We start from the raw sequence: 14,064 nt of genomic DNA on the forward strand, positions 1-14,064 counted from the left end.
ATAGATATTTCGCTTTTTTTTTTTTTTTGAACCCCGGGAACCCAAACCTAACAAAGCGCGATTCCCGGTGTGCGCAAGAAAGAAGGCGAATGGATAGATAGCAGCAGCACCCCCCCCCCCCCCAATTCCTTGTGCTGATAATCTGCCTGATAATTACGTCCAAAAACTCCATCCTGTCGCTACGCCATGGATGGCGCCATGCAACATGACCTGTCTTTCAGCCATGGGCCTTGGCTATTGTGAAACAAATGGCAGTGACGCAATGTGACACTAGCAAAATCGAGTGATGTGCGCTTGATCGCCTAGATGTCCGACCGAAGCAGTTACTATGCAGGCAAGAGGCTGGCATTGGTGCCTTGTGTCATGGTGACGGGTGGGCTAAAAGCGTGTTGGCTCGCGTGCTCGCGCCTCCTCCACATTCTCGGCTCGCAAGCACGGCAGCTTGTTCGTCGGGAGTAGGTGGGTGGCTTGAACCTAGCAAGTTAAGCGGCCCCGTCCGAGGAGGAGGCGCGTGCGAGGTCTCGGCCGAGGGCCCCCGAGGATGGGGGGGGGGGGGGCGCGCGCACGCACCAGGACGATCCGGCCGGAGCGGCCGAGCGGAGCAGCAGCAGCGCGCTTCATCAGACACAGGTCTCCATCATCTTGTCGAGCATGCTCCGCAGCGAGTCGTTCTCGAGGGCGGCGGCGACCCTCTCCTTGTCGGCCAGCTGCCTGTTGACCTGGTCGTCCTGGGCGTGGGAGCCGGCCTTCATCCGGACGTCGACGCGGTAGCCCGGCGGTAGGGCCTGCTCCAGGCGGACGCGGACGGCCAAGCCAATGACGGTGGCGAGGGAGCAGTGGGTGATGGTGGGTGTGACCTCGACAAGCACCTCGACAAGGGTGGGCGACGTCTGGAGAATATGGATGTCGGGGAGGTTGATGACGGACAGCTGGCCCAGGGTATGGGGGTGCTCCGGGTCAGAGATTGTGGAGATCAGGTCTGTGGCGGGCGGACGGTGGCAGGTCCGAGAGATTGTGTGATGCGAGGTTAGACACTAGGACCCAACAGGTTTTTTGCCTAGATCGGAAAAAATAAATAAGAGAAGGGTGGTATTCGTGGTAGCGATGGCTAGTCGAGACCCTCGGGCGAGGGTCGGGTTAGGGGGTAGGGGTTAGCGACGGTGCGTGCAGAACAAACAAACTAACCATAAATCTCTTGCTCGTCGATGGGCTCGGCGCCATAGTCGCTGCCCTCGTCCGACGACAGGACGTCCGAGAAGCCCCAAAAGGAGGCGGTTGGCCTGGACGCTAGCAGGTCGGCATATCTTGACTCTGGCCCGCCAGCGACCCCGCTCACGTGCCGCGCCCGTGAGGGCAGCTGTGTCATGCTCAGGATGGTCGGGTTAGCATTATCTGGACTGGATGTTTGCATCTTGAATGTGTTTGGTGTTTGGTGCGCTTGGTGTGTTCAAGTTGTTTTGGCAGGGTGTCCCGTGATGCCTCTCTACTTGGCAGGTAAGCACGAACGCACGGGATTTTCTGGAAGGCAGCAGCGTGGTGTAGTGGTGATGGTGGTGGTGATGGTGGTGGTGGCCATTGCGGTTTGTCAGTGCATGGTGGTGGGTATTTTCTCGTCTGTCGAGTCCCGGGCCCGCCTCCACACCCGCCTCCACACCCGCCCCTCCCCGACCACCAACAAGACTGGGCACGCACCACTATGGGGACTGGAGATCTAAGCTTCCGACTTGTTGTTGTGTGTTGTTCGTAGACACTACTTTTTGTCGTCTCCTTCGCTCTAGATATGTTAGTCTGCCAACTTTAACCCTCGACGGGGGATGATCACGGTCTCTTTCGTGTTGCTGTATGTTTCTCTCTCCTCTGCCTTCTTTCACCAGTCCATGCCCGGATACCTAAGCAGATGACCGTCCGGTATACTATACCGACATCAGGTACTTGATCGGACCGATCTTGGTGTGGTGCAGGACAGTCCCTTGATGGTGGCAGTGCGTGTAGCGAGGCTCCACAGCCAACCCCCCCGCCAGGTCTCTCCATCTTTGGTGCACCAGCCTTCTTGGCCAGCTGTCGACCATCAACTGCGTGCTACGACGCTACCAACCTCTCATCCTCTTTTCTGCTCATCCGTCAGCTCCGGGCAGCAGGTTGTTGGGTGATTGGTAATGCTCTTCATATTTCCCGGCTTAATTTTTTCTGTCCAGGTTTTGGGTCTTCCACTCAACCGTACCAAGATGCACGCCCCTTGAAATTGTCGTAATCTTCGCCCCTGCATCTTTCATGGCCAGTTTTCCTGCGACTAGACGGGCAATGCGGTGCTTTTGTGACCCCCCTTTGCCCTGCAGATAGACGCATGTAATCTATTACCGTTCCGGGACGCTCATGCTTCTCGAAGCTTTTTTTTTTCTTTTTTTTCCCTCGCCCACCTTTCCCCTCTCCTCACCATCTGAAATCGGGCGGGTATTCGCACCAGAGGCCAATCAGCCTCCATGGTTGCTACCCTGCCCTGCCCCTCCCCGCCACACGCCCCCCCTTTCCATGCACCCAGTCCCAAGGAACCCGCGGGCGCGAACACACCAGACAGGAAACACCCGAGCCTTCTGAAACATCGCTGGCCGTCAGCCTACTGTCGTCCGCCAATTGATGTCGGCTGGTTGGGCGCATTAACGGGCTGTCTTTGCCTCCATCTCCCCCCTTTTTTTCTTCTTTTTTTTTTTGTTTCCTCTGGTATCCTGGGATGACACGCGCGACGCCTCTTCTTGCCTCGCGCACACCAGCCATCCAGCCGTTGTGTATGCATGCATCTCGAGCCCAGGCGCTGAAAGCAGCCACGTAACAGGCGGAACCTTGGCTGCCACGCTGCACACGTATCGGCAGCCTGCTAGTCCTCGCAGCCAACGCCACCGGTGACTTGCTCGGTGACTTGCATACTACCTGGTACACCTCCCCTACCACCTCCGCACTTGCGCTGCAGCCTCGGTACATGGCCTGCCGTCGCCATCGCCATCGCTCCATCAAATACTAGCGGTCAGCCAAGTCTAGACTGGCGGCCGCAACCCCAGCACTCGAGCCTGATTCAATAAGAGCTCCCTCGCTGCCTCCTACACTGTCGGGCCCTGTCGCGCACGTGAAAGAGGATTGAAGGCTCGACGCTGCACCGTAATCTCCTCACCTCGTGCTGCGTCGATCGCCCACTGGACAAGGTTCTCTGTGTCCACCCAAGCGCCCACGACTTGCGCCCTGGTGGTGCGCTCCAACCCAGACTTGTCCCGACTGGCTCTGCTCGACTGGCTCTGCTCCCCCCCACGACGAATCACCACCAAACCGGCTCGATCCGTTCCCGAGACGGTCCAACCTCCTCCACGACTGCACTTGCGCTGCACAAGGCCGCCCGAGTCCCATGACATCTTGCTCGCGCTCCTTCTGGCCTCCCAGACAAACACGCTCGATTTTGCATGCGAAGCCCGCGAGATCTGCTACCCCGCCCACACTCGACCGAGCCGATTGCCATTGCTTTCCGATCCCAAACTACAGCCCTTGCTAAGGCTGGGCCTGCGCCTTGACGCCATATCCTGCTCGTTGTCCCTGGCTCACACGCGGGCGCACGCCGCTCCTAAACCGAAGTCGCATGCAGTAGGCACGTCCTTGCATCTCCGCTAGGGCTGCAACACCCACACACCGAATCTCCTGTCCGGCCGTCACCGGTCCCAGCATCCCGCCAGAACGCCGCATTCCATCGCACGCACGCCGCATGGCTGCCGATCAGCCCCGGGTGCTCCTCCAGAGCGCCCAGATGAGCAACTTCTCCTTTGCACCGCAGCAGACTTACCGGCAACCCAGAGAAACACAAAAGAGTGCGCCCACCACCTAATCTTCGTCTCCGACTCCCATCTCTTGCCGTCTAGTGGACATGCCCTCCGCCGGGGGGTTTCCTGCATGTGGCGCGTCGCCTTGGTGCTGGCGCGGGAGTGCAACAGTCGCCAAATATGCGCTGGCTACCAAATGGGAAGATCTGGGCTAACGATAAATCATGGCGTTTTTGGTAGACTATGTCTTCGTGGATGAGCATAACCGGCATAAGCGGTTGAAGGGTAAGCAACCCTCCACCTGTCCCAAGCAACCGGGAGCAGACGCTGCCGGCCTATCTCGGATTCTTTGTCCTGGCATGGGCCACAGGGCTATGTATTGAGACTAATATCCAATAGTGATGAGGGCATGCGAGGGCTGTAGACGCGTACGTTCTGGCCCCTTCCCAATGGCGCCCCCGAGGCGGCGCCTCCGGTCCCCTGCCTCCTCGTCCATTTGCACAACCCACACCAGATATCCCTTTTCGTCATTGACCATATCAGCGTTGTCCTCATGGGCAATCCCCACGACCCGGAGACTGACACCAAATAATTGCAGAGAAAGATAAAATGCGATGCCGCCACTACGAACACGTGGCCCTGTTCCGCATGTATCCGGCTCAAGCTGCACTGCGTCCGCCCAAACGGCCTCGATGGCACATCTGCCGATGGCCAGGCGTACGAGCTGCTGGACTCTGACTATGACAATGCCTCGGCCCAGTCCGGCGCTACACTAACCCATGTTCCTGCGGATAGCCAGCCGCAGCAGCAGCTCTTCACCTCTGTCGCGCCGGCCACATCCGCTAGTGAAGCATATGCTACACAAAGCCCGTATGGTGGCTCGTCCGGCACCGTTTATAACCCGTCTCGCTATACGGACACACGCTCGACGCATGGCGCTGCCCTTCAGTACACCAGCAACACGCCCTCCGTTGGGCTTGGTGACCCTTCGTTTGGCTCTCCGGACGTCTTCCCAACGCCGCCAATGCAGCGGGTTACGCGGTCGAACTCTCCGCCCGAATCATACACCACTGAAACCCATGGCCAGGATCTCGCTGATTTGCTGGGACCACTGAGGCTCAACGAGGCTGGCACAGGTATGTTTCTGCACTCTGCAGGTCTCGGGCTGCCCCGGTGATGATTTTGCTGCCGGCGCCCGCCTACTCGCCCCCACGATCGACACTCGATAGTTGGTTGTTCGCTACCTAGCCAGCTAACATCCGTCACAGCACCATATCTCAACAATAAGATGCGCGCGAAAGAGCTGGAGGAGGAGCCAGTACTCAATGACGATGACGAGTTCAAAAGCTCGTTGCCGCCTCTTCCTTCCGGGCCCGGCCTCAAGATTCGGATCCCTCCCGAGCTCATGCCGGACGAAGAAACAGCACTTCACTATTTTGATCTGTATTTCTCCCACGTGCACCCCTACGTGCCGGTCCTGGACAAGATAGCCTTCTACGACCAGTGGCACAACAATAGGGAGTCGATGTCGCCCTTGGTTCTGGAGGCCGTCTTTGCCATTGCAGGGCGCCTCGCGGACGACCCTGGCGACGGTCAGCAATGGCTCGCGCTCGCAACCCGTCACTTGGACTCGTTCATGGACGTCCCTCGGGTCAGCACCCTCCAAGCCCTGCTAATAGTCTTGAAAGCAAGGGAAGCAGCCCCCAAGCGAGGCTACTACTATCGGTCTTGGATGGCCATTGTCCACTGCGTTCAGATGGGCAAGGATCTGGGCTTGGACGAGCACTATCTGGATCATCAGGACGGCCATCCGTGCAATTCGAGTCCATCGGAGTGCTTGATGAAAACTCGGCTATGGCAAACGATATTTGTGTGCGAGGTCATGATCGGCTCGCCCCAAGGTGAGGCTCGGCTCCAGGAGCGGTGCCATGATGGACGGGACGACTAACGCGGACCACCACTAGGACGAACCGACCTATCCGTGAAGGAGAATACAGTTGACTTGAGCGTGCCACGGCTAGTCGCCGGCATCGATGAGTCCGAGTACCATGTGGCCCGCAACCTGGCTTATTTGACGCGGGTCGTTGCCAACGTGGCTCGCATGAACAGGACTTACGCGCGCGTGAGAAGGAAGAACCCCCGCGAGTGGGGGCTGGATACCGAGTTCGTCCGGCTCACGCCGCTCCTACACGCATGGCTCAACGAACTGCCTTCGGACCTGGCCGTCAACTTCCCGCCTGACGGCTCGTCGCCATGGCTCGCCTCGCCGTTCATCGGGAACCTACACTCGTACCACTACCTTAGCGTCATCATGCTGCACCGGCCGCAGCTCCAATGCCTGGACCCAACCACCGGGGACGGCCAGTGGAAACACCACATGCTCGTCTGCCACAACTCGGCCAAGTTTCTCTGCCGCCTGGAGGAGGCCGTGTTGGGGTCCTTTGGCCTTGGTGGGTTGCAGTGCATGCAGCGCGGCATCAACTTCACGATATATGCCATTCTGACATGCATCGTCTTGCACCTGGTGAGTTGCGTTGCGCCTGCGCCATGGAAGTGGCGACAAATGTATCTCTCCGTCCTCGCCTCGGGCAAGTTGATGTGCTAACGCGTGCTGGGGGCTTCCAAGGTTGCCGTCACGTCTCCCGATCCTGATCTTAACTCGGACGCCCGCGAGTATTTCACACGACACATGCGCTTGCTGGAGAAGTGTATGGCGGCGTGGCCGATGCCAGACATGCAACGGCAGGTGGATGCGGTGCGCGAAGCCTTCTCGGCCGACACGCGCAAGCCGTTTGTCCTAAAGCCGAGCTTTCCGTACGGCAGCCCACATTCGACGTTGGCAACGCCACCCAGGTCGGTCGGCTCGCGGACAGCCGGCGGGTGTCAGCCAATGATCGATACTCGGGCCCTCGGCCAACTTACGCAACAGCTCACGCCGCCCCGCCAACAGTCGCAGCATCAGACACATCAGCATCCCCCGCATGTCAGTCACATCAGCCACCCAATTTCCCCTCCCATATCCGCAGGCCCCAGCGATAGGACAGGAGACTCGTCGCCCGCTGCCCAGGCCGCAGCCTTGATGTCGGGAGTGCCAGGCTCACAGGCTCCTCGAATGCCACCACAGCAATCTCTCCCTCTCGCGGACGCCGCCACTGCCTGGAACCCAAGCCGCCTGTTTGAGTAAGCGCCCCTTACCAACCGGCCAAAGTCCGCCCCGTGACAAAAGGAGCTGTTTTGAATAGCATCGCTGACTCTGTGGACCAACAGCCAGTGGAACACGACCTTCGGTACGCCCCAGCCCCCGCCCCAGCCTCAGCCTCAGCATGTGTCCAGTGTCGGACGGAACACGTCTCTAAGTGGACTACCAGGTGCCCCCGAAGTGCCGACTCTCCAGGACATCCAGGCCGTGCAGGGGACCATGCCCAACAGCATACACCAGACGCCGGCGCAGACCTACCCCACGCACGCCCCCGTCCAGACCTTTGTCACCCCGGCCATGTGGCAGGAGTCGGTGGCGAGCGTCTACGAGGGCGGGCTGAAGCGGGCCTGGGACTACGATGCAAGCGGTCTATCCATGGCAAAACACCGTTGAGACGCTGCCGCGCCCATGCGGCTTGGCTCTCGGTTATCGGCCGCGATTGTTACGATGCCTATGAATACCTGTCGGAATTGATGGACCTACAACGGCCTCAGCCGCGTTATGATATCGAGCCACGACTCCCATACTCTCTCCCCTTGATACCCAAAAATGCACATGCCCATATCCCTTGCTTAAACCACCTGCACCTCGGCGTGCAAATTTTATCTTCGTCCTGAAATCCCAATTCTGCCCTCGGTTTGTCCTTGTTTCTATGCTGTTTTCTGTTTATGACCAACTTTCAGTTGGCAGATCTGTACACCAAAATCGCTGCTGTCAGTGTCATTAAAACACTAGATCTATCTTTTGGCATGTGTCGGCCCTTTGGGTCTGCCTACGTGTTTGACTGTTGGCGGCGACCCGGCTTTCTTATTTAGGAAAACGCCTCCATTTCCTTTCGCATATGGACTCACGCCGCATCTACTTTTTATCCATTCTCTCTATGACAACAGGAGAAACTCAAGCTGCTTTGCTTTATTCATCTCCTTCTTTTTCTTGACTGGATACGTTTCTTGTTTGGTTGGCCATTGGGACTGGAACTTCAATCTTACGTCTCTTGGGCGTTATAGCATTCATGGCGCGAATGCCAGCATAGGCTTCGGGCGCCAGGGGTTTGTAAAAGTATCAAGGGTAGTGTTGTCACAGTTTCGTGTGCGGGCGCGACATGCTGGGCAAGGGAGGAAGCACACACACACACTACAAAAGAATGGAGGGAAAAATAGGGTTGATGATAAATGAGAAGGAGATAGAACTCCGGAAGGCACTCCATGGTATCAACTGTAGAACAAAAACAAGACCTTTTTGGAGCACGTGGCACCATGCCGGCCCGGAGGCCTTTCAGGTGGCGGACCGGCGGGCAATAGCGGCGGCAACCGAGTCCCACACCCAGGCCTCGCGAGCGTCCCTTTGGGAGTTGTGCTGGATGCTGAACTTGGTTGGCGGCCCGCGATTCAGCGGAGAGCGGGCGGGAGCGGGCGGTGGCGGGCGAACAACGTAATTGACAAGTCCGAAGCGCTGGCTGGTGGGGACCATGCTGGCCACGGAGACGCGAGTGACGCGAGGCTTGCCGATGAGACTGATGGTGGTGATCTCGAGGCTGGTCGTTTCGGGCACGCTGGCGACGAACCTCTTGAGCAGCTCCTTGCTCTGCCTAGCGAACGGAGGGAGCGGCAGATGTATGAAGGCGACAAACGGCGCCGTGGAGAGGTACACAAAGGCAAAAGGCACGAGACCGGAGAGCAAGGCTGGGCGTAGGAGGTGGGAGGGGAGATCGCGGGATGTTAGCAGCGGCGTCCTGACGGGGGGGGGACGATAAAGAATGGGAGAGAGGAAAGGGTGTTTTTTTTTTTTGTGTGTATGTTCACGAACCGGCACCGGCTTTCAACAGCGCCTCGCCGCCCCCGCTCGGGTCCCGCAGGTACGCGGGGGCGACGGCGAGGCAGAAGAAGACGCAGATGAAGAGAGTGCCCAGCCGGAGGCAGGCCAGGAAGGTGATGCGGGCCGTGGAGCCGTGGTAGATGAGCAGCCGGGCGGGGATCGGGAGCCGCTGCTGCTGAGGCCCTCCCGGTTGGGGGCCGCCACCGATCCCGGGCCTTGCCGGCAGCGGCGGGGTGGTGGTGGAAGGCGGCAGCGGGCCCATCTTTGTGCTCAGTGCGTGGCGGGGGGCCGGGCGAGGCTGCGGCGGGGCTGCCGGGACGGGCAAGTGGGGGGTCAGGGCGGCGCAGCCGAATTGCCTCGGTTGGTGGTTGAGGTTCTGGGACAGGCGGCTGCGCGTGTGGGCAAGCGAAGAGAGCATACGGCTGCCTCCTCGTGCCAGCCAGGGCGGGCAGCGGCCGAGGACGATAAGCATAGCGACTGAGCGAGCGAAAATCGGGAACCGTTGCTGTATGTGCGTGCAGTGAAGGCCAAGCCGAGATCGACTTGGGTACTAAATTCTCGCCAGTTCAAGCCAATTTGCGCACCACTCCAGCCACTGTGTCAAGTATGAGTCCCTGGCCTAAACGCTAACGGGCCGCAATGGGTGTGCTGGAACTGGGCCAAGTTGATTTTCAGCGGGTGGAGCCAAAACTCTAGTTGTGAGCCACGCCCACCACAATAAATATGGCAGTTCATATTCCTTCGAGGAATATTTGGGACCTCTTGTAAGTAAGACTACCGCCCCTTTTGTGGTGGGCGTGTGGGCGTCGGTCCTTTGTGCTTCCACGTACAACGAGGGAAGGATACCATAAACTGGAACTTGATGTAGGTGATTTGGCTCATATCGTCTCCGTTCACACGTCCACAAGAACTAGACTAGACATGCATCCACCCAAGACCTCCCGTCCCGTATGCAACCCCCTACGAGGTCTTCTTGGAGAGCCACTCCATCCACTGCTCCGCGGGCCACCCCGAGCTCACCTCGGCCGCGACCACGCCGTCGAGTATGACGGTGGGGCTGACGTGCACGCCGACCAGGCGCGCCATCTTGACCAGCACCTTGAGGTCGTCGGTGGTGCCGTTGCCGCTGTTGAGCGCGCCGTCCGGGCCCGGCCGGTCCGGCACGGCCAGGAGCGCAAACACGTCGTCCTCGGCCGCGCCCGCGCTCTCGGCCGCCAAGCGCGCGAGCCGGCGGTAGGTCTGGTTCCGCGCCTCGTTCACGACGCTCACGTCGAAGAAGTCCTTCTGCGCCGCGAACAGCGCCTGCGCAAAGTCCCAGAAGCGCGCGGGCGCGAGCCGCAGCACCGCCACGGCCGCCTCGTGCGCGAGCGTGCTGGACGGGTGCCACGGCTGGACCTGCTGCCGGAATATGATCTGGACCCTGGAGGCCAGCTGGGGGTCCTTGCGCAGCGACGGGGCCACGTCCTTTGCGACGGTGTTGAACATTTCTACAAGGGCAGATTGTCAGTGGGCGGGCTTCTCATCGTCACCGACGAGTCTTTCTTTCGTTACCCTTGGATGAGAAATCCGCATTTGCTGGACTTGGGCGAACTCACTTGCCGAAAACGGACAGACAAAGTCCAAGAACAGCTCTACGGTATGGACCGCATGGTTGCCGCCGCTGGCAGCAACATCTCCAAGGGGAAGACGGTGGCCGCTGAATTTGGGAGGTAGAGCCATTGTGTATTTCTTTTCGCTCTTTGAGCCCTTCTGTCACTTCAGTATTGTTTTTGGTAGCGTTTATGTTGTTCTGTGGAAGGTTGCTTGCACAGTGACCTCTATGTGTCGTTTTCTGTCGTCATATATCGTTCTTCAACTGCCCCGCGTTCAAGCTAGGCCTGACGTGACCTGAGATGCAGCAGCTCACTTGCTCGCCAGTCGTAGCGCAAACAAATCACGACATGCATTGGTTTATTGGTTTATTCCGCCACACTAGGTACGCCTATCCACACCTTTATCCCGCAGACATAATGCTCGACTACCCAACCGTGTTCTTGGCCACAACGCCCCGCGCGAACTCGCCAAAGGTGATGCCGTTGCGAATGTCGACCAAATCGCCTAGGTTCGGCTGCGTGAACACGGCGAGCGTGTTGCGCGCAACCCTTCCGCCGGTCGCCGCCCCCCGGACAAAGTGAGGCACCGCCTTGAACTTCCCTTCGGTGATCCTCTCGAGCGCCTCGCCCGTCTGGAACGCGATGCAGTCGCGCGGGATCTTGACCTGTACCGTCTCGCCCGTCCGCGAGCGGATGTAGAGTCCGGCCACCGGGTCCGGCGAGGCCGCCAGCTCCTCGAGCGGGCCCGGGGCCGAGGCCGCCAGGGACCCCGGCTTGATGACCGTCTCGTCCACGAACATGGCCGACGTCAGTCCGGTGAGGCAGCCGTGGTCCAGGTGGGTGGCGCACCAGTCGTCGCCGTCCGCAGAAGCGTCCGTAGCCTCCCCGCCCTGGTTCGGATAGTAGTGCAGCAGGCGCGCCTTGGTCGTCGTCGACGTCTTGACCATTTTCTCCAGGTAGCCGGCCGGGTACCCGGCGATCTCGCCGGCGGCGAAGCGGTCGCAAGCCCCGGCTACCAGGACGGCGACGTCTATGACAACACGGCAGAGCCCCTCGACGGCCGCCTGGAAGCCCGGGAGCACCGCCTCGTCGGGCCACACGTTTGGCGACAGGTACTCGGGGAAGCTGTCGGCTGTGTAGCCGTCGCTGGGGGCAGCGCTGGCCAGAGATGGGTCCACATAGAAGGCGCAGTTGGCATAGAAAGATCCCTTGAGCGTGTCGACCTGGCCGTTCTTGAGAGTCTCCTTGCCAAGGGACCAGCCGGTCAGGTACTTGGCCGCTGCATTTTCCAACTTGGCTGGCATCCAACACCATCAGCGTCCCATCTCGAATACTACACGGAAGCGCAGGACAGCATACCAAGTTCTTCCTGTGGCAAGTTGCCAAGGTACGACGATAGAGACAGTGCCTGTTTTCTCAGCTCGTGGAACCGAGGCGGGACATCCTTGACAACGAGAATACCAAGAGAGTCTGGCCCAAAGGCACGCTGCAACGTCTCGAACGATACGGTCCCTATAAAGCCCAAAAGTCGGAGGAAACAGAATCCCCACCCGAAAGAGTCAACCTCAGTCCGACTTGAAATGTATTCCCAAGGTGACAAGAACGCATGCTGGAGTGCAGACCTTGCCGTAGGTCCTCCAGAGACACCGTAACAGCCTGTGCAACTGGAGCCATGGTGAGAATCAAAGTAGGTGACTCCGCAATGAAAATAGAAGACCTGGTTGATTATGTGCAGGTCACTGAGACCAGGTTGGGGAGGTGTCGCGTGGTGTCTGGGGATGGATGGGTGGGTGTGTAAATAGATGAAAGCTTGTTCGCTGCGACGAGGGTCGAGATGGAAAGTCGATCGGTTTACCCTAATCATACAATATCTACATGCCCCCGTGCACCGTACACCCCTCTTTCGCCCGTCTGATGGCTCTGTCAAAAGAAGAATGCTCTTGGCCTGACAAGGGACACCCCAAACAGCTCGTCTGGTTCTGCCCGAGTTGGCTGATGTAACCCCAGCCATCTCGGCGCTAACCCCGCGCGCCAGGCGGCTCTGGAGAAGTTGCACAAATCCTGAGCACTGTGGGACCCATTTTCACAGTGGAGTGGGGACACTTGTTGTGAATGGATCCCGAGACAGCAGAGGTACCTCTGTGAGAGCGACAGACAAGACCCACACGATGCGGAGGGGTGGGCCCATATCCACCAGCGGGCTGGCCGCGACGAGGTACCGCGAGCGAGCGGCGGTGTCTCGCAATTGTCCAAAGGAACCTGAGAAGGAGGCTTGGCTGTGCTCTGCACGCAAAGCCACGGCCTCTCCCTGCGACCTCCCATTACAATGGTCAAGCCATTGACTTTTAAGGGCGACAAAAAGCCCAAGAAGAGAAAGCGGACCGACGAAGAGTCGCAGGCCCGGAAACAACAGGTCGCCGCCCAGACCCAGGCCGAGGACGAGGATGCGTCCAACGACGATAGCTGGGTGTCGGCCGAAGCCATTGGCGATGTCACCGGCCCGATAATATTCGTCCTGCCGACGGAGCCGCCCTCGGCACTGGCCTGCGACGCCAACGGCAAGGTCTTCACGCTGGCCCTCGAGAACATCGTCGAAGGGAACCCGACCAGCGCCGAGCCCCACGACGTGCGCCAGGTCTGGGTCGCCAACAAGGTCGCCGGCACCGAGAACTTCCGCTTCAAGGGCCACCACGGAAAGTGCGTCCGCAGCTTCCTCCACGACTGCGCCACTTCCTCTGACTGACGACGCTCTTGCACAGATATCTGGGCTGCGACAAACTGGGAATACTGTCGGCAACCGCCGATGCCGTGTCCCCTCTAGAGTCCTTCATTCTCATCCCGACGCCCGACTCCCCCGCCACATTCCAGGTCCAGACGCTGCGCGACACCTTTGTGGTCGTTAAGCAGAGCGCATCTGCCAAAGCTGGCCCCGAGGTCCGGGGCGACGGCTCCGACATCTCGTTCGAGACAACACTGCGCATCCGTATGCAGGCTCGCTTCAAGCCCCGCATAAAGGTCTCCAAGGAGGAGAAGGCTCGCGAGAAGATCAGCCGGAAGGAGCTGGAGGAGGCCGTGGGGAGGCGGTTGGAAGATGACGAGGTCAAGGTGCTGAAGCGCGCCAGGAGAGAAGGCGATTATCACGAACAGCTCCTGGACTTCAAAGTCAAGAACAAGCACGACAAGTATGGCTAGAGGGATATTACGTGTGCCGGTCAGTGGCCGGACGGGTTTTTGATGTCCGCGGTCGCGTCCTCAAAACTGGCATCTTGACTCCGCCATCCCCCCCCTTGCCATGCCGCGGCCTACCTCCCTACGCATTGGCCTGCTCAGAAACACGACAATAGTTGTCAATATCCCAACTTCCGCCCAGACCCTCATCAGCTACTGCAATCATGGACCCTGTGCTCCCCATGTCTTGATTTGGCCGTCCTCTCCAGCTGTGAGAACCACTCGCTCCCGGTCCAACACTCGGAACGACCGAACAACCTCGGAGCCGTGGGCCCCTGGCAGGCCGACGAGGGAGCTACTGTCGAATCCCCAACTAGCTGCACCCTTGGATAGATGGACCAGTTCGAACTTTTGTTGACTATCGTCCAAGTATAAGCTCTGATTAATACCGAATTCCAAGGAGGGAAACCGCACCTACGTCCCCGGGGGGGGG

The 14,064-nt window shown here is 59.3% G+C and overlaps 7 protein-coding genes across 7 annotated transcripts in view; 2 read left to right on the top strand and 5 right to left on the bottom strand.

Annotated features, from left to right (window-relative positions):
- On the bottom strand, positions 1 to 1,579 carry GGTG_00965 (hypothetical protein). Its single transcript, XM_009218720.1, has 2 exons — positions 1,186 to 1,579; positions 1 to 979 (listed from the first exon to the last, which is right to left on the bottom strand). Exons 1-2 carry the CDS (start codon positions 1,409 to 1,411, stop codon positions 621 to 623), a joined length of 585 nt encoding a protein of 194 aa, XP_009216984.1. The 5' UTR covers positions 1,412 to 1,579; the 3' UTR covers positions 1 to 620.
- Positions 1,580 to 2,726: 1,147 nt separating this feature from the next.
- Positions 2,727 to 8,264, top strand: GGTG_00966 (hypothetical protein). The gene is made up of 8 exons (XM_009218721.1): positions 2,727 to 3,845; positions 4,038 to 4,082; positions 4,197 to 4,225; positions 4,396 to 4,933; positions 5,066 to 5,698; positions 5,762 to 6,321; positions 6,424 to 6,977; positions 7,065 to 8,264. The coding sequence occupies exons 1-8, from the start codon at positions 3,743 to 3,745 to the stop codon at positions 7,387 to 7,389; spliced, it is 2,787 nt and encodes a 928-aa protein (XP_009216985.1). The 5' UTR covers positions 2,727 to 3,742; the 3' UTR covers positions 7,390 to 8,264.
- Positions 7,809 to 9,418, bottom strand: GGTG_00967 (hypothetical protein). Its single transcript, XM_009218722.1, has 2 exons — positions 8,803 to 9,418; positions 7,809 to 8,678 (listed from the first exon to the last, which is right to left on the bottom strand). Exons 1-2 carry the CDS (start codon positions 9,281 to 9,283, stop codon positions 8,272 to 8,274), a joined length of 888 nt encoding a protein of 295 aa, XP_009216986.1. The 5' UTR covers positions 9,284 to 9,418; the 3' UTR covers positions 7,809 to 8,271.
- A 28-nt stretch (positions 9,419 to 9,446) lies between these two features.
- On the bottom strand, positions 9,447 to 10,683 carry GGTG_00968 (hypothetical protein). Its single transcript, XM_009218723.1, has 2 exons — positions 10,407 to 10,683; positions 9,447 to 10,298 (listed from the first exon to the last, which is right to left on the bottom strand). The coding sequence occupies exons 1-2, from the start codon at positions 10,528 to 10,530 to the stop codon at positions 9,772 to 9,774; spliced, it is 651 nt and encodes a 216-aa protein (XP_009216987.1). The 5' UTR covers positions 10,531 to 10,683; the 3' UTR covers positions 9,447 to 9,771.
- A 145-nt stretch (positions 10,684 to 10,828) lies between these two features.
- On the bottom strand, positions 10,829 to 12,077 carry GGTG_00969 (hypothetical protein; the record flags this gene model as incomplete). Its single annotated transcript, XM_009218724.1, has 3 exons — positions 10,829 to 11,700; positions 11,763 to 11,915; positions 12,026 to 12,077. The coding sequence occupies 3 exons, from the start codon at positions 12,075 to 12,077 to the stop codon at positions 10,829 to 10,831; spliced, it is 1,077 nt and encodes a 358-aa protein (XP_009216988.1).
- Positions 12,078 to 12,638: 561 nt separating this feature from the next.
- On the top strand, positions 12,639 to 14,064 carry GGTG_00970 (hypothetical protein). The gene is made up of 2 exons (XM_009218725.1): positions 12,639 to 13,100; positions 13,163 to 14,064. Exons 1-2 carry the CDS (start codon positions 12,730 to 12,732, stop codon positions 13,593 to 13,595), a joined length of 804 nt encoding a protein of 267 aa, XP_009216989.1. The 5' UTR covers positions 12,639 to 12,729; the 3' UTR covers positions 13,596 to 14,064.
- GGTG_00971 (hypothetical protein) overlaps positions 13,267 to 14,064 on the bottom strand; it is a 2,266-nt gene continuing 1,468 nt past the window's right edge. The window contains exon 5 of the mRNA XM_009218726.1: positions 13,267 to 13,989. Coding sequence (XP_009216990.1) covers positions 13,794 to 13,989 — 196 coding nt within the window. The 3' untranslated portion in view covers positions 13,267 to 13,793. The remainder of the gene's footprint in view (positions 13,990 to 14,064) is intronic.

Source organism: Gaeumannomyces tritici, assembly GCF_000145635.1.
Source record: "Gaeumannomyces tritici R3-111a-1 unplaced genomic scaffold supercont2.1, whole genome shotgun sequence".
Taxonomy (NCBI): domain Eukaryota; kingdom Fungi; phylum Ascomycota; class Sordariomycetes; order Magnaporthales; family Magnaporthaceae; genus Gaeumannomyces; species Gaeumannomyces tritici.

What these genes read in the sequence shown, in the direction of transcription:
- GGTG_00965 (XM_009218720.1), bottom strand. Translation starts at nt 1,411, where the DNA reads ATGCAAACATCCAGTCCAGATAATGCTAACCCGACCATCCTGAGCATG. An exon ending in CGACGAGCAAGAGATTTATG is followed by an intron (nt 980 to 1,185) that starts GTTAGTTTGTTT and finishes CGCCCGCCACAG; the next exon opens with ACCTGATCTCCACAATCTCT.
- GGTG_00966 (XM_009218721.1), top strand. Translation starts at nt 3,743, where the DNA reads ATGGCTGCCGATCAGCCCCGGGTGCTCCTCCAGAGCGCCCAGATGAGC. An exon ending in ACCCAGAGAAACACAAAAGA is followed by an intron (nt 3,846 to 4,037) that starts GTGCGCCCACCA and finishes CGTTTTTGGTAG; the next exon opens with ACTATGTCTTCGTGGATGAG. An exon ending in CATGCATCGTCTTGCACCTG is followed by an intron (nt 6,322 to 6,423) that starts GTGAGTTGCGTT and finishes GGGGCTTCCAAG; the next exon opens with GTTGCCGTCACGTCTCCCGA.
- GGTG_00967 (XM_009218722.1), bottom strand. Translation starts at nt 9,283, where the DNA reads ATGCTTATCGTCCTCGGCCGCTGCCCGCCCTGGCTGGCACGAGGAGGC. An exon ending in GCTGTTGAAAGCCGGTGCCG is followed by an intron (nt 8,679 to 8,802) that starts GTTCGTGAACAT and finishes TCCTACGCCCAG; the next exon opens with CCTTGCTCTCCGGTCTCGTG.
- GGTG_00968 (XM_009218723.1), bottom strand. Translation starts at nt 10,530, where the DNA reads ATGGCTCTACCTCCCAAATTCAGCGGCCACCGTCTTCCCCTTGGAGAT. An exon ending in TGTCTGTCCGTTTTCGGCAA is followed by an intron (nt 10,299 to 10,406) that starts GTGAGTTCGCCC and finishes CTGCCCTTGTAG; the next exon opens with AAATGTTCAACACCGTCGCA.
- GGTG_00970 (XM_009218725.1), top strand. Translation starts at nt 12,730, where the DNA reads ATGGTCAAGCCATTGACTTTTAAGGGCGACAAAAAGCCCAAGAAGAGA. An exon ending in TTCAAGGGCCACCACGGAAA is followed by an intron (nt 13,101 to 13,162) that starts GTGCGTCCGCAG and finishes GCTCTTGCACAG; the next exon opens with ATATCTGGGCTGCGACAAAC.